The sequence below is a fragment of the Indicator indicator genome, chromosome 4, assembly GCF_027791375.1.
Source record: "Indicator indicator isolate 239-I01 chromosome 4, UM_Iind_1.1, whole genome shotgun sequence".
Lineage (NCBI taxonomy): Eukaryota > Metazoa > Chordata > Aves > Piciformes > Indicatoridae > Indicator > Indicator indicator.
In genome coordinates this window covers 38,989,432-39,007,743 of record NC_072013.1, presented here as the reverse complement: position 1 = coordinate 39,007,743, position 18,312 = coordinate 38,989,432, and the positions used below count along the sequence as shown (strand labels likewise).

Below are 18,312 nucleotides of genomic sequence, written 5' to 3'. Positions count from 1 at the left end.
GACCTCTAAAGGTCCAAACCCCCTGCAGTCAGCAGGGACATCCTCCACTGGATCAGGTTGCTCAGAGCCTTGTTCAGCCTGACCTTGAATATGCCCAGGGATGCAGCCTCAACCACCTCCCTGAGCAGCCTGTTCCAGTCTTCCATCACCTTCAAGCTAAAGAACTTCTTCTTAACATCCAATCTTCATCTCCTCTCATTTCAAACCATTGCCCCTCATCCTGTCTCTGCAGGACTTTGGAAACAGTCTCTCTCCATCCTTCTTGTAGCCCCCTTCAGGTATTGGAAGGCTGCTATTAGGTTTCCCTGCAGCTTTCTCTTCTCCAGGCTGAACACCCCCAGCTCCCTCTGCCTGTCCTCGTAGCAGAGGTGTTCCAGCCCCCTGATCATTTTGGTGGTCCTCTGGACCCTCTCCATCAGGTTCATGTGCTTGATGTGTTGATGGCTCCAGAGGTGGATGCAGTACTCTACATGAAGTCTTCCCAGAGCAGAACAAAGTGGGAGAGTCACCTGTCTCAAAGCTGGCACTCTCAGAATTAGAGGAGATATTTTTTTCACCTGTAACTCATTAGGCAAAGTAGCATCCAGTTAAACATTTCCCTAGGGTGAATCTGTTGGGTTTTGATCAGTCATAAAACAGCTTAATTTTTTTTCATAATCAGGTCACACTTTTTTAGTTGCCTTTCAAAACAGTGAATTCTACTCAGTCTTCATCAGCTACACTCTTCATTACCATTCTGTCAACCTCTCTGTTGGCAAACTGTTCCTTGTGTTTTATTCTTACCTACTAAAAAAACATTATTAACTTTAGTGTTAATAAATATATATACAATGCCTTCTGGTTCACATGGTCATAGTTCTTGTCCTGTGTACACAACAGGCTACAAATTTGAAGTACAGTGCATGTTTATTCTTACTATTCACCTACAAAAATGTGAAATTACTAAGATACAATTAGGTAACTTGGCATGATGCATCTGAAAGTCTTTTGACTTGCTATATCATTCTCTTCTAAAAAACTGTGGGCAAACCCTTGCCCTTGCCTGTATTGATGCCATTCAGTGTAGCTCTTGCAGTGCCCTTGAACTCATTGTGAGGTTTCTCTTCCTTTGCAGTAGGGTATAGTTTTCTAAACAATAAATGTGCTTGGAAAATGCTACTTTCAACTGAATGTGATGTCTTGAAGAGACAACATTTGACATTCAGGTTAAAATGACTGTCTACTTTCAGCAGAGCAATTCCACACATTGATTACAGGAGCAGCATTGCTGCTTATTGTGGCAGATCCCTTCATGTCACAGGTTCCAGGAATCCTTTTCAGAGAGTCCTCTGAGGCTTTAGATTCAATCACTGAAGAAGGTTACAGAGCTTTGGCCCTGAGCTGGGGCAAACCAGACAAAGAATAGGAAAAGAGTAGTTTTTTGCTTTGTTTACTGAAGTACACAGAGGTTAAAGGACTTTGCCTGAAGTCACACAGGAAATCTTTGGCAAAGAGGGAATCTTGCTGGTCTCAAGCCTGCTCTACACTTAAGGATTCAGTGGTATAAATGTACCACTGGCTACTCTTACCAGCTGTTGTTCCCAAAAAGGAGGCAGTTTGTGCTTATGCAGCAGTGTGGTTCTTTCTCTAAGAAACTGTAAAATTTAATGTTTGATGTTGTTTAGAAACCTTTTCTAGAACACAATCTTTCCAGTCCTCTTAGTAATTAACTGGTTTATTCCACTACCTAGGTTAAGCATCCGGAGAGCAAACATTTCTTGCATGATCTGTTATTGAAAATAAGCTAAAGGCATCGCCTGATTCATGTTATTGCTTTCATTGTGATATCAGTGAATAAAAAACCAATAGTCTTCTTAGGGTTACTTTGAGTTGCATTTTCTTTATACTAAGCAGTTTCCTTAGGAGCTACCTGGTACTTCTGGAGCACAAACCATCTTAAGGTTATTTTGAGCTGCATTTTCTTTATACTAAGCAGTTTCCTTAGGAGCTACCTGGTACTTCTGAAGCACAAACCATCCAGAGAAGCTGAGTAAGTAACCAAAGTCCTGCTTTCACCCTGTTCTAATAAAATCCTTTGGTGTTTCAAGACTTTTAGAGCTAATTCCATCAGAATCACTAAGTAGCTACAAATGTGTAAGTTTGTAGTTGCTGGTTTGATCCTTTTCAAAATTATCACCATCATCAATGTTTTCCTTCTAAAGGCAAGTCTCTCTTGCTGCCAAGTGGATAACTGAGCTAACAGGGGTTTTTTGTATGTTTTTATTCTTTGTTTGCCTAGCCTCCAAAACCCTTATAAATAGTATGCTACGGGACCCTTCTCAGATTCCAGATGGAGTTCTAGCAAATCAAGTCTATCAGGTATTAATCACACTTGTCTTTTTATGAATTTTTTTCTCCTCTCTTTTTTCTGATTTTTTTTCCCTCTGTGGTAATGCTGTTATCTGCCTAGCAGAGTGAAAAAAAAGAAAAAAAGATTTTAAACCTCATTTAATTACTGTCATCGTAAACTATCAGTGAGGTCAGGGTGCACCATAAATGGCAGTGCAGTGTTTGTGAGGGGAGCGTTTGGCTTTTTTAATAGCTGGCTTTTATAGTGAATAAAAGCATGCAGTTTTTGTTTGCTGTGATTAAATCTGAACAGCATCTGATAGCCTTTTGGAAGAAAAGTAATTACTGTTTTTTTTAAGAGTACTGTTTAACTCTAATGGTTGTGTAGTTGCCCATCACTATACCACTTCTCTGATTCGTCTGCAGTGCACTGTGAATGACTGCTGTTATGGACCACTGGTGGACTGCATCAAACAGTATCCTTTCCCATAAAATTTTAGGTGCACAATTGACGAGCTTGGTCTGTGTGGAAGAGATGTGTCTAGCTTTAACCTGACATAAAGTTCTGCTTCACAAACCACATTTCATACTCCTCCGTTTTACATTCAATCAGCCAGAGGGTCAGCGCCGAGCTTGCTGTTACACTGTTCAACAAAAATCAGATGGACCATGGGAAGCTGTCAGTTTGGTGGCTACACCTTCATCTGCCTGATTGAACCTCTTTTGGTTTGATGAATTGAAATGCATGTCTGGTTTTCTGTTCAGCTGGCCATGCTTTGAGCAGTGGAGTTGGACTAGATCTCTGGAGATGCCTTCCAGTCGCAACTATTCTGTGATTAATAAGTTGCAAAAATAGTGTTCAGCTTTATGGCATTAGACTCATAGAGTCATAGAACATCAGAGGTTGGAAGGGACCTGCAGACATCATTGAGTCCAACTCCCCTGCCAAAGTATTGCTTTACTGTGAGTATGAGTCTTAACTCAGTGCAATTTAGGTGGGATTGATTGATTAGTATTTTTGAATTTATATCTAACATTCTTATGCTGCTGTTTTCCTTCTTCTTAAAGGAAATGAGGCTAGCTCTGGAGGAAATCCTGTGTCTGCTATCAAATAAACAATTTCAAACTCGGGGCCTGCTCTTCAAGGGAAATTATTGAGTACACAGGGGGCTGGAGCACTTCTGTTGTGGGGACAGGCTGAGGGAGCTGGGGTTGTTCAGCTTGGGGAAGAGAGAAGGCTCCAGGAAGACCTAATAGCAGCCCGCCAGTACCTGAAGGGAGCCTACAAGAAGGCAGCGGAGGGACTGTTTGCAAAGGTTTGCAGTAGACAGAACGAGAACAATTAGGGTTTTTGCTGATCAGCATACAACATGGATCCCTCAACACAAGAAGGATGGACCTGATGGAGCAGGTCCAAAGGAGGGCCACAAAAATTATCAGGGTGCTGGAACACCTCTGCTATGAGGACAGGCTGAGGGAGCTGGGGGTGTTCTGCCTGGAGAAGAGAAGGCTGCAGTGAGACCTAATAGTAGCCTTCCAGTACCTGAAGGGGGCTACAAGAAGGCTGCAGAGGGACAGTTTGCAAAGGCCTGCAGGGACAGGATGAGGGACAATGGTTTGAAATGAGAGAAGAGCAGATTTAGATTAGATGTTAGGAACAAATTCTTTACCATGACGGTGGTGGAACACTGGCAGCACAGGGTGCCCCAGAAGGTAGGCTGGAGATATTCAAGGTCAGGCTGGACAAGGCTCTGAGCAACCTGATGTAGTGCAGGATCTCCCTGCTCACTGCAAGGGATTTGGACTAGATGACCTTTGGAAGTCCCTTCCAACCCAAACCATTCTATGATTCTATGATCAATGAGAATAATGAGATTTTCAATTCCATTTTGGCCCAGAAAAATACTAAGCCGTGCTAGTGCATTATCTGCGAGCATGTTGCTGAATTAGATGTTAATTTTGAGGTGCATAAAATAGTTAAAGATCAATTTAAAGTTAAGGTTTTAAAAGCATAATGCCTTCTGAAGGATTGCATATTGATTTTAAATATAAGTATCTAATTGTATATGCATGAACTAAAGTATGAAGTCAACCTCTTTGTAAATGCCAAGAGGCTATTTTTCAGTAATAGTTCAGATGCTTACGGGAAACCAGGCTGCTAGATTGCAGGAGTAGAAAATGGCTTGGGAGGTTATTTACAAGTTTTGCCCCATGGTCATTGCCATACATCAATACCAGGTATTGTTATAGACTAAGTCTAAGTGTTTCTGCTTATGGTGCATTATAAATTCTGTTTGCAGTATTCTTCTTCCATTTTTGCTGTTCTTAATTTGCCCCTTTTGTTCTGTAACTGTTAGTAGCTTAAAATAATATATGGTTTCAAGTGATAAAAACTGTGTGTGTGTGTTTACCTGTGTGTGTATGTATAGCTATATGTACATGTGTGTATTTTTAGGGTGTCAGGTAGTGACAGGACTAAGGGGAATGGAGCAAAACTAGAAGTGGGGAGATTCAGATTGGATGTTAGGCAGAAGTTCTTCCCCATGAGGGTGGTGAGACACTAGAAGAGGTTGCCCAGGGAGGTGGTGGAAGCCTCATCCCTGGAAGTTTTTGCAGCCAGGCTGGATGTGACTGCGAGCAACCTGCTGTAGTGTGAGGTGTCCCTGCCCATGGCAAAGGGGTTGGAACTAGGTGATCCCTGAGGTCCCTTCCAACCCTGACAATTCTGTGATTCTGTGATATATATGTGTATATATACCTACATGGATATATATACATACATATATATATATATATATATATATATATATATATATATATAAGCTATCTATGTCTATCTATCTATCCATCTAGATATATGAAATTATTCCATACAATTAGTTTTTATGCTGCTCAGCATGTAGTATTGATACAGCTCTGGAGCCCTCAACACAGGAAGGATGGACCTGATGGAGGAGGTCCAGAGCCACGAAAATGATCAGAGGGCTGAAACACCTCTGCTGTGAGGACAGACTGAGGGAGCTGGGGGTGTGCAGCCTGGAGAAGAGAAGGCTCCAGGCAGACCTAATAGCAGCCTGCCAGTACCTGAAGGGGGCTACAAGAAGGCTGCAGAGGGACTGTTTGCAAAGGCCTGCAGGGACAGGATGAGGGACAATGTTTTGAATCAGAGAAGAGCAGATTTAGATTGGATGTTAGGAAGAAGTTCTTTAGCTTGAGGGTGGTGGAAGACTGGAACAGGTTGCCCAAGGAGGTGGTCAAGCCCCATCCCTGTTCAACGTGAGACTGGACAAGGCTCTGAGCAACCTGATGTAGTGGAGGATGTCTCTGCTGACTGCAGGGACTAGATGACCTTTGGAGGTCACTCCAACCCCAGCCATTCTGTGATTCGAGATTAAGTCCTGCACTCTAATGGTAAAATAATCTGTAATTTAAATGTTCAGAAGTTATTCTAAACAGAATTAGGAACTTAACCGTTTTTAGTGTAAGCTCATTTGCCATGATATTCCACCACTTTGACCTCTAGGAGGATACATAAAAAAATCCTTGTGATGACTTGGATCCACAGGCCATCAGTGAAGTGAAAAGGACTTCACTGTCAAATCTTATTTCATCTTGCCCTGTCGTTAGTTCATGCATCTGAAAAAGCAATTAAAAGGGTATTTTCTTACAGTAAGGTGTTTCAGATGGATTTAATGCTTATCAATTTCAGAATATAAAGAAAAAAACCCCAACTTTTGCTGAATTGATACCCTAGTCAGTGAAGAGCAACTAAAAGGTATTTAATTGCATGTTTTAAGCTCACACTTCCTCTTACATTGGAGCCAAAAATGAAATTATTATCCTTATTTATACTGAATAAATATGATCTAATGGGTCTTAATTTTGTAAAGTGTATGCTGATAGATACAGCAGTCTGATTTTCACTGAGTGCTAAAATGCCTCTGTGAAGGAATATCAAAGAGTGCAAATCACTGATCACTTCTGAGATGCAGATGGAGGAAAATAGATTGTATTAGGAATTGTTTTACCTGTGATTTTTTTTTTCCTGAAGTTGGTTCTTTTCCACAGTCATCTTCCATTTCTTAACCCAAACTTCTCAGCGCCATTGGACACGAGCATGAAGTCTTGCTGCGAGAAATGCTCTTGGAAAGAAATCTCTCTTTCATAGGTAAGAATTTCTGGTAGAGGCCACCCAGTGAATCCTTAACTTCAAAGATTTTGGTGACTGTTTACTTAAGAAAAAAAAGAAGCCTCAACAGCCTTTGTATTAGGTAGTAAAGGATGAGTAAAAAATGATTGATGCTGTACATGTTATCTTTTATTGATTTAGAACTGAGCAGGAACTCAGTTACCTAATACCCTATATACACAGCACATGCACAGGCTTGCAATTAATATTTTATAGAATAAGTAGCTGGAAAAAAATGCTTTAATATCTGCTGCAGTATTACTTTTGGTGTCATGAGATATTAGCCATAATCTAGGCCTTATGAGACTTAGGAGGAAGCATAAGAAATATTAGCTTCAGAATGCTTTATGTATTAAAGAACTGCCAGAGGATTCACTCGTTTAGCTTTCTGTGCAGTTTCTGCAGAATTTTTTTTCCCCTGCCTCCCAAGCAGTACAAATACTCTTTTCACAATCCCTGTATTTAAGGTTTGTTGTGGGTTTTTTTAAGGATTAATTATTTGGGAATTTAATTTCTTTTTTTTTTTTCTTTTTATTGTCCTCTTAGCCTGCCCTACATTTCTTCTGTATGAGTGCCATTACAACAATGATTAGTGTTTAAAGCATAATTTCTCTTACTGTGACAATAAACTTTAATTTCTCTTACTGTGACAATAAACTTCACAATGACTTCTTAAATCTTGGATTCATTATGTGATGAGACACTAACAAAATGAAATGCTCTATCTCATTAATGGTTGAGTTTTGTACTAAACTAAGGAATTTTGCTGGGTTTTCCCCAGAAACTCTGATCTCCCCTAAAGTGAAGATTCAGGTTAAGATTTTTCTGAAACCTTCAGTTCAAGAAAATGGAAAGATTGTGAAGGTTTTTAAAAGGTTTTGTCCATATGATGAAGGAACAGAGTGTGAGTGAAGAATGATGGAAGGCAGAAATAACTATTTTATCCCAACTTGCCCATGGCACTATGAAAATGGCAGGAGGTGTTTTTTCCTGCTTGGCTATAAGAGCAGAGATACAGGTGATAGGCTTAAGCTGTAATTGCCCAGATGATGGTGAGTTAAAAGACTGAACAGTTGTAGGAACAGTAAATGTAAAGCAAACTGCCAGGGAAGGTTATGGAATCACCTTCAATGAAAAATTCAAGGCTAGGCTTGACTCTCATCCATCAAGGCTGGTGAAGAAATCAATCCTGTCATAATACAAAGGAATGGACCTAGAGGACTCACTGATGAATCCTCAACCCAAAGATTATAATTTTGTTTGGCTTGTGGAGTACACAAGTGAGGTTTAAATTGTGACGTTTCATGACCTTGGGTAAGCATCACTTTTACCTTTAGAAATAAACTCTTGAAGAAATTTGTGCTGTCAAATGAAAGTATCTTGAATAGATGAACTGATTACAATATAAAACTTAATTTATTGTTTACATTTTTATGTATACTGAAGTGTTGTTTAGTCATGATTTAAGATACATTAAGTGGTTCTATTTATTACTTCTGTGCTATGCAGGTGCCTCTAAGGTTCTAGGTATGATTTTATTGGGGGAAAAAACCATCCAAGCAAACAAAAGAACACAAAAGCCTTTTCTTAAGCATCTGCAAGATGAACCCTAGAGAATGCCTCACAATAAAATCTTTTCTTTTGGCAAAATTAGTTGCCCAATTGCTTGAAGAAAACCTGAGGAAAGCAGTAGAGATGACAGTGTTTCCTACAGGTCAACAAATTCAGGCTTTTTAGGCTGTGAGTAAGACTGCATTCCAGTTTTTAAGACGACTTAGATTGCTCTACTTGCAATTCTATTACTTTATAACACCTGTTAAAGAAACAGATTTCTTGTGATTTCCATGTTAAGTTGGTATTCAATGTACTGCTCTTCAAGAACAGCAGGGGTTTGTATCAGCCATGTTTATATGGGCAGCAGAGAGTCTATTACAGAAAGAAGAAAGCACAAGCAAGGGACACAGTGAATATCAATTGCCCCAGTACAGTCCTGGAGCATTAAACAACTTTTCAGGTCCAGGGTGTCATTTGTCTGTTTCTGGAGCAGGTAGCTTTTGAACACTACAGGTCTGAAGAAGCACCTTCAAATTCATCCAGTAACTGATTTGAAACCTATACAAACTAATGAGGTTTGCATTTTATTTAAGCACTTCTCACACACCACGTCCTCTCTTCAGCAACAGTGCAGCTCTCAAATCCTTATCTGAGATTGAAGTATCAATGGCAGCATTCTCTCAAAACCTCATGGCTTCACCTACCTTACTGAAATGCCAGGAATGTCCAGGTTCTGTGTGGAACCTTTATTTTTCTGAGTCTTTGTCATGAGTATATTAGGACAGTATTTAGCTATCTGGGTAGCTACTGACCTAGAGTAGAGAGCCTGGAGAAGAGAAGACTACGGGGCGACCCGGCAGTGGCCTTCAAGCACCTTAAAGAGGCTGGGGAGGGACTGTTCCCAAAGGCCTGCAGTGGTAGGATGAGGGGCAATGGTTTGAAAAAAGAGAAGGGAAGATTTAGATTGGATGTTAGGAACAAGTTCTGCACCATGAGGGTGATGGAACACCACAAGAGGTGGTCAGGGAGGTGGTTGAGGCCCCATCCTGCAGATATTCCAAGTCAGGCTGGACGAGGCTCTGAGCAGCCTGATGTAGGTGAGGATGTCCATGCTGACTGCAGAGAGAGTTGAACTGGATGACCTTTAGAGGTCCCTTCCAACCCAAAGCATTCTATGATTCTTTGTCTGGAATCTTGTCCTCCTTTGGTTCCCCCCAAGTCGTCTCTCAGTAACAGCCTGGATATAAATCATGAAATCTGATCGGTGTTTTCTGCTGTCATCTTACATTTGCAGTTGCTGCTCATTCATGCACCAACAGCAGAATTGTTTTGTTTCTTTGTTATATCCAGAGGCTAGTATAAGAACAATGATGTGTTAAATGGTTATGATTGAGTGTGAAGTTATGGTAAAGATGATGCTGTAGTTTTGTTGGAAATCTAAATTAATGAGGAATCTGTAGAGAAACTACTTATTAGGCTGTGTCAACATCATTTTCATATCCAAGGATTCATAAATGTACCTGTCAAATCTGCTGTGGGCTGGGTTTCAAGCAGTGCTTAAATTATTCTCTTAATCCATAGAAGAGCTAAAAGATTTTTAGGGTGCAGAAGGCTACCTCTAGCTTCTGGACCAATCTGAAACATACCTGGGCTGAAAAGCTAGGATTTTTCTTTTGGTGGGGTTTGGGGAGTTTTTATAATTTAATTCTATTTTTTCCCTCAAGTTCTAAAGCTTTAAAGCACTTCAGGAAGTAGTAATTACGTTCCTTCATGTGATGGACAACTCCCATTGATAATAAACATGGACTTCAACAGATTTTTTCCAGTACAAAACATTAGGAGAAACCAAGTGAAAACATAGAATCAGGCATAAAACAAACAGAAGGAAAAAAAAAAAAGTGTTTGTGTCAAATTATTTGAAAAATTACTGAGAATTTTTGATGAAAGGAGTCTGCTGAAGAATGTAAGAGGGACATGGAATTGCTGGAGCAGGTCTAGAGGAGGTGTGGTAGTTTTAGGCTATGCCTTTAAAAATTTTTCACAGATCTTGGACGGAAAGTGGTAAAAATATAAATAAATCACTATTGGGTGTAAAAAGGGAAATAATGATAATTCTAAACAATCCCATTGGAAGAGATAAGGGACTTAAGCTAGTTGTACCAAAACAATGCCTGTAAATATTGTATATTTGTACATATTCATTGCATTTCATTGTAGTTTTGCTTGTAAATACAGCTTCCATTTGCTTCCATCTGAGCTGGTCTGGCAAATTTAATGTTAATTTTTAAAACCCACCACAATGGCCTTGAAGATAATCAGAGGGCTGGAGAACCTCCCCTGTGGGTACAGGCTGCTAGAGTTGGATTTATTCAGCTTGGAAAAGAGAAGGCTTTGAGGAGACCTAATAGCAGCCTTCCAATACCTGAAGGGGACTACAAGAAGGATGGAGAGAGACTGTTTACAAGGAATTCTAGTGATAGGATGAGGGTCAATGGCTTTAAGCTTGCAGAGGGCAGATTTAGACTGGAGATGAGAAAGAAATTCTTTCCAGTGAGGGTGGTGAGACACTGGAAGAGGTTGCCCAGGAATGTTGTGGATGATCTCTCTGTGGAGGTGTGCAAGGCCAGGTTGGATGAGGCCTTGAGCAACCTGGGCTAGTGGGAGGTGTCCCTCTGCTCATGGCATGGGGGTTGGAACTAGATGAGCTTTAAGGTCTCTTCCAACCCAAACCATTCTTATGAATCTGTGAAAAGTAATGCTGATGAAATTGCAGTTCAGTGACCTGCCAAGCTGACCTATCAGGAATGTGGTTACACCTGTGGGTTTTGGTGTTTTTGTTTTTTTTTTTAAGGTGCATTTCCCTGAATTTTGTTAGATGTGGAAGAAAAGACTGAGCTTTCTGCTGCTACTTGTGTGTTTTCAAATAACAAAAATTTCAACTGGGGCATCCTAATGTCTTTCCTAGACTGTTTTAAACAACAGCAGGTTACAGTTAAATTGAATTGGATTAAAAAATATATATATTTTTTTTTTTACTTTTAATTTTACCGAGATTAAGGGGCTATCATAGAATCATAGAATCAACCAGGTTGGAAGAGACCTCCAAGATCATCCAGTCCAACCTATCACCCAGCCCTATCCAATCAACCAGACCATGGCACCAAGTGCCTCATCCAGGCTTTTCTTAAACACCTCCAGGGACAGTGACTCCACCACCTCCCTGAGCAGCACATCCCACCAACAGCCAATCTCTCTCTCTGGGAACAACTTCCTCCTACTATCCAGCCTGTACCTCCCCTGGCACAGCATGAGACTGTGTCCTCTTGTTCTGGTGCTGGTTGCCTGGGAGAAGAGACCAACCCCCACCTGGCTACAACCTCCCTTCAGGCAGTTGTAGACAGCAATGAGATGTCCCCTGAGCCTCCTCTTCTCCAGGCTAAACACTCCCAGCTCCCTCAGCCTCTCCTCATAAGGTTTGTGTTCCAGACCCCTCTCCAGCTTCGTTGCCCTTCTCTGGACACCTTCCAGTACCTCAACATCTTTCTTGAACTGAGGAGCCCAGAACTGGACACAGGACTCAAGATGAGGCCTGACCAGTGCTGAGTACAGGGGAAGAATAACCTCTCTTGTCCTGCTGGCTGTGTAGAACCTTGATTCATCTTTATGTTATGGCATAAAACTCTGTCCATAGTTTCTGTTAAATTAAAAGCTTGTTAATATCTTTTGTCAATATAGCAATCTACATTTGAAAAAAGAAAACAGCCAACAATGAAGTCTGTCTCCAAATCCTAGCAAAGCTTAGGAGCTAATTGGGTGCTACAATGAAGTGATCCATTGCAAAGACTTGTATTTACAGTAGGGTGTGCCTACACTGAAGAAATGCTCTCCATTTTCAAAAGAAATACTGCAGCTATAAAAGAGAATAAAGAACTGTTGCAGTTTGCACTGAAGCGAGTTTACAACCAAAATTACTGCTGTCCTACTTCCAGTATGAGTTCACTATATTAAAAAAAATACTTCAGCCTTATATTCTTCAATGAGAGAGGAGAAGTTTACTTGAGGCCCTTCTAAAATGTTTACTTGAGGCCCTTCTAAAATGTTTTGATTTCTAAGAGTGGTTCTTTTTTTTCTTGCCACTAAACTGCGCCTTGGACTCAGACTGCTGAACCTTCCAGGATATGCACAAAGTATTCAAAAAACCCCAGTTCTGAACACTGGCCATGAAACTACTGTCCTAACCTGATAAATGGATTGGAAATAAGCTACCCAACAGTGAGAATGGGCCATTAATTTTAATCAAAGGTGATGTAGAAAGGCGAATGGGATGCATGACAATGTCAACAGCCCAGTAGGTGTTAAGGGGCTACATTGCCTTACTTGTTACTAGGTAGTGCCATTAGTTGAGCTTGGGTGAAGACAGAAAGCCATGCCTGGAATTGAATGACCAGGTCACTCCAAATTCTAATGGAGAAATGGTGTTTCAGAAATACCAGTGTAATGGCATTGGAAATCAAGGACAACAGCTTAGAAAATATTAAGGGCTTGCTTGGGCTTTTTTTTTCTTTAAGGCAGCATCTTTTGTCTTTTGCAGTTGTATCTTCACTCATTGTTTCTTGAAACATTCAGCTCTGATATTTGTGAGCAATTAAATTGTATGGTTAATATGGACAGAATTTCTAAGTCTTTGTGTGTGTTCTGAAATTGGATGAATTCTACAGAGGGCAGGATGGAGGATAAACTAAAATTGTGGCTTCTCTCTCCTTTAATAAATTTTCTGGAAGTGAAGGATTTTCTTGTTCTTTTTATTATTAATTTTTGTAACAACATTCTGCTAACATTAAGCTAAACCCAGGAAGACAGCTGCAGTATATCTACATTTGTGCTGTTGGTAGGATTAATCTTAACACATCCTAATGTGGGGAAATTCTTCTTTCCATCAGCAAATACCTCTTTATTTTGAATATTTTGGGGGGGTTATAAAATACTGTATGACAGCTTGAATTAATGATGTTTATAATGAAGACATAAAAATGCAGGGATGACAAAGAAGCATTTTTATATCTCTGCTTCAGGTTTTCTACAAAGGTTCATTTAATCTGACACAGCATTGCATGCATAAGAAAGATATGTATGACTGCATTAGTAATTCTTGCACTCTTACTTAAAATAAAATTAATTATGCTGCTGTCTACTTAATAGAGTAGTTTTATAAACAATAGTTCTCCTTCTCTCTGTGTGTAGCTGAAGATCAGCTTCGTGCAAAGGGTTATGACAAAACACCAGACTTCATTTTAGAAGTCCCAGTAGGTAAGTCTTTTAAAATCAGTTTTATTATTTGATTCAGTGTGGAAGTGTTGATGCTAAAATATGATGGCTATTTAAGTGAGGTGTATTAGAGGATAATACAAATCAGTCTCTTTTTTTTCAGTCATTGCCCAATAATGGTAAGAAATTCTAGTTTGGGTGAGACAGGTTTGCTCATAAGTAATATCAGCAAGTATTTCTTCTTTGGTCTCTGCATGGTTTTGTCTCATTATCACCAAAAAAAAAAAAAGAAAAAAAGAAAACAAAAAATACAACCAAGCAACAATAAGAACCCCCCCAAAACCTGCTCCCTCTAACCTGCCCTGCCCACTCTTTCTGAAGTGAACTCTGAAATATCTATAGACTGCCTTAAAATTCTAGACCCAGTTCAGTTCCAAGCAGCTTTAAGAGTATTGCACCTGTAGGTCACTGAGTAAAGGTTTTCCATTGGACAGTTTTTCTTTTGCCACCACTTTGCATCTAAATACAACTCTGCAGTTCTCTGTTGTTTTTTAAAAGCCTGCATAGCAAAAAGCCAGAAAGAATAAAAGTAGATATAAATGTCATGTCCAAGGTCAAGAATCAAGAATCAAGAAGGTTGGAAGAGACCTCAAGGATCATCGAGTCCAACCTGTCACCCTACACCTCATGACTATCTAAACCATGGCACCAAGTGCCACGTCCAATCCCCTCTTGAACACCTCCAGGGATGGTCATCTGCATTTTCTCATTTTCAAGCCATGTAAGAAGGTCACCAATGACCTACTTGGCTGGGCCATGGAGGGAAAAAACATCCATGTTGTTCAAGTGTCAAGGGTGAAATTAGGATGCAATTGCATCTTCATTTAGTCTCTTTTTCTTTAGGTCCTGTTTGTGGTAGAATAAACACAGATATCTAAAGCAGGGTGTGATTAAACTGAAAATGGTACAATTCACACAATCACAGTAACATTCAGGTTGGAAAAGACTCTCAGGATCACCAAGGCCAACCCAGAATGCTACTCTACAAGGCTTACCCCTAAACCAGAGCCCCAAGCACCACATCCAGGCTTGGTGACTCAACCACCTCCCTGAGCAGCACATTCCAATCCTTGATCACTCTTGCCCTGAAAAAATGTTTCCTGCTGTCCAGTCGAAACTTCCCCAGTCATAGTTTGAGGCCATTCCCTCTTGTTCTATCACTAATTACCTGTGAGAAGAGACCAGCACCAGCCTCTCTATAACCTCCTTTTCATTAAAATATTTTCTGCTATGTTTTTTTTCCCAAATGTCCTGTGTAAAATAAACTTTTACAAGCAAGCAGGAATTATGTGGCAGATTGGGGAGTAAAGAGGATGTTCCCAAACACATTCTTGCAGTCTGTTGATTGTGATTTTCAGAGTTGAGTTTATTTTCTGCTGTCACCCTAGCTGTTGAAGGACACATCATTCACTGGATTGAAAGCAAAGCCTCATTTGGTGATGAAAGCAGCCACCAAGCCTACTTGCAGGACCAGTTTTGGAGCTACTGGAACAGGTACATTGATTTTATTTTTCCATATAGATAAATAGCACTGTATTTTGAAAAGAAGTTCCTGGGGCAAAGAAAAAAAAAACACAAGTACATTTGTGTCAAGTCATGTGAACAGGGAGGTTGGAGTAGATGATCTCAGAATCACAGAAACATTCAGATTGGGAAGGACCCTCAGGATCACCAAGTCCAACTCACAACCCCACTCTACAAGGCTCACCCCTAAACCAGAGCCCCAAGCACCACATCCAAACCACCTTGAAACACATCCAGGCTTGGGGACTCAACCACCTCCCTGGGCAGCACATTCCAATGCCTGACCACTGTTGCTGGGAAAATTTTTCCCTAATGTCCAGTCTAAACCTACCCAGTCACAGCTTGAGGCCATTCCCTCTTTTCCATCACTGATTACCTGTGAGAAGAGACCAGTACCAGCCTTTCTACAACCTCCTTTCAGAGGTAGTTGTAGAGAGCAGTGAGGTCTCCCCTCAGCTTCCTCTTTTCCAAACTAACCATCCCCAACTCCCTCAATTGTTCCTCATCAGATTTCTTCTCCAGGCTCTTCCCAGCTTCCTTGCCCTCCTCTGCACTGGCTGCAGCACCTCCACATCTCTCTTGTATTGAGGTGCCCAAAACTGGACACAATCCTCAAGGTGTGGCCTCCCCAGAGCTGAGTACAAGGGGACAATCACAAATCTCTAAGGTCCCTTCTAACCTAAGCCATTCTGTGATGATTTTCCTGCGAGCATTCAGTGTCACTGGGAATTTTTAATAAAGTTTGGTCTCTAATAACAATTAAAAACTGTAGTTAGTATTTTCAGGAACATAAGAAGAATTTGTGAACATCCTTTCTTTTTGAATGGTTAAAATAGTTGACATTTATTCTGATCATGACTGATATATAATGTTCCAAAAGCTAGGCTGAATCGACATGCGGATCAGGAAGACTGTTTTGGAAGGAGTTCTAAGATTTCTGATAGATCTCCCTGCTGAGGACAGGCTGGGGCTTAGAGCTTGGAGCAGAGGAACCTGAGGAGTGACCTCATTCATGTTGATAAAGATATGCAGGGCAGTGTCAGAAGGACGGAGCCAGGCTCTGCTCAGGGATATCCAATGAATAGGACAAGGGGCAACGGGTGCAAGCTGGAGCAGAGGAGGTTCCACAGGAATATAAGGAAAAACTTTTTCCCTGTGAGGGTGCCAGAGCCCTGGGACAGGCTACCCAGAGAGGTTGTGGAGTCTCCTTCTCTGGAGACATTCAAAACCCACCTGCATGGATTGCTGCGTGACCTGCCCTAGGTGACCCTGCTCTAGCAGGGGGGTTGGACTGGATGACCTTTTGAGCTCCCTTCCAACCCCTAGCATTCTGTGACTCTGTGGTTTATAAAGAGGATCTGTTGTTTGAACATAAAGTTGAAATTATCTTGGAGAGAGAACTTGTAACACCACCTGTTTGATGTGGATAGAAATACCTGCCTCGATCCTTTGAAAGGAACAAAGGTGAAAAGGTTTAGACCTTTTCCATTTACTTTTTGTATTGTTTCTCTGAAAAGCAGAAGTGAGACTGGAAAAGTTCCTAGGCTGTTCTTTGGAGGGGGGGTTGTGTTTTGGGATTTTTTTACCACATCTGCCGGAGATGTAATATCAATTCTCAGCACCACCTGACTGAAAGCTTTGGTTTGTTCGCTGTTGTGTGTTTCATTAAATCCTGTACCCTGTGCTAACTAAATCTCTGAGTATCTTAAATTGGTCTGTACTGACAGGAAAGAAATGGCACTTTCTCATTTAACAGAACAGCTCCCTAGATGCAGTCAACCATGTCTGTTCACCTCAGTGCAAAAGAACACCTTTTTATTACTCTGAGTTCTGCAGGGACAGCTTAGCAAGGTTTTTTATGGCTCATACATCAATGGTATTGTTAAGCAATTTTCAGTTGCAGTGCTGCACTGCAACCTCATCTTCAAATTAAGCTTCACATTAAAAATGTACAAAGTGTACCTTGTCAGTGGGTTTGCACAGTTGTAATTTAAGATGCTGGTTAGGTAGGGAGATTTTTCAGTAGTAAAGAACTAGGAAAAAATCAAGTTTGGCCTTGCAGATTTCCAGATGAATTTTACAGAATGATGTTTTAGGGAAAAAATTATTTCATGTACTGAACAAACTGAGTGTAAAATGATTCATGCACTCGGAGAATCCCTTTCCCTCCATATTTTTGTTCCTTCGAAGTGCAAGGAGCAGGCAATGCTTTCCCTGCCACTAGGTAAACAAGCCATGGTGCATGTGCAAAATATCAATATGTAGCAGATACCACATTTTTCATTGCTCCCTGGCCTACATTGGTGCATTTCTTATAACCAAGAGGATAAAAACTGTTCAATTATCTGTATGACCAAAGGTGATTTGGACAGCACAAGCAGGAAGTTACTTACACAGGCTGTGATTTAAAGCAGGATCTGAACACGCTGTCAATTATTTTAAGGGTTAAATGAATGCTGCTGTTTCTGGGTTTAGTTTGGTGTTTTGTTTTTTTTTCTTTCATAATATCTAAATTTATAATTTTTTTCCAACTTAAACATTGGAGTTCTGGCTATAAAAGTCTTAGAGCTGATAAGCATGACTGATTTTTTTTTCTGAGAGGCATCTCGAGCTCTGCACCACACAGTTCAAACAGTAATTAGTGGCTGCACTGTAAGTGGCTTGCTGTAAGAAGATATAAACTCAAGTACAGTAATTTACATTTTCTATCTTCTGCTGCAAGCCCGGCTAAGGCATCTGTACATTCTGAAGTGTAATTCCTGGGGAGTCCCAGGAGAGAGCTTGACTCTCTTATTAGCTAAAAAAACTTTACTATATCTAAGGAAGACCATAGGAGAATGTCATATTTGACACTGATATTGAACTAAAGGCAATTTCACATAGTGAAACAGATGCATTTCTTCTTCTCTTTGAATAAGAATGGTAAGTCATCTCTGTAGTGAATTACTTCCCCCCACATGCTTGTATTCTAATTGTTGTTAGTCCTGTGCTTCTGCTTTATTTTGGAAGGAATAAGTTCCCCACAAGGAATATTAAAAGAGTAACCATACTTTTTGAAAGCCCAAATTCATGATTAAATGTGTTGTCTCTTAATGCATTGTGTTTGATCTTGAGACTTCAGTTTACAATTAGCTGAAAATTGGGTTTAAATATGTAATATAAAGTTACTAAAACTATCTCCTTCTCTGGAGACTTTCCAAACCCACCTGGGTGCATTCCTGTGCAGACTACCCTGAGTGATCCTGCTTTGGCAGGGGGGTTGGACTGAATGATATCTTGAGGTCCCTTCTAACCTCTAATGTATTGTGATCCTGTGATCATACAGTCCTGTAGGTTTTAAAAGGCAGTTGTTTCAAATATATGTGGGCAGAAACAACGCAAAGTGTCATATT

The 18,312-nt window shown here is 40.4% G+C and overlaps 1 protein-coding gene across 1 annotated transcript in view; it reads left to right on the top strand.

Moving 5' to 3' along the window:
• Nucleotides 1-18,312, top strand: part of CDIN1 (CDAN1 interacting nuclease 1) — a 139,923-nt gene that overhangs the window by 56,077 nt on the left and 65,534 nt on the right. The window contains exons 6-10 of the mRNA XM_054400470.1: nt 2,279-2,358; nt 2,755-2,804; nt 6,429-6,496; nt 13,313-13,378; nt 14,785-14,890. Of these exons, the coding sequence (XP_054256445.1) occupies nt 2,279-2,358; nt 2,755-2,804; nt 6,429-6,496; nt 13,313-13,378; nt 14,785-14,890 (370 nt within the window). The remainder of the gene's footprint in view (nt 1-2,278; nt 2,359-2,754; nt 2,805-6,428; nt 6,497-13,312; nt 13,379-14,784; nt 14,891-18,312) is intronic.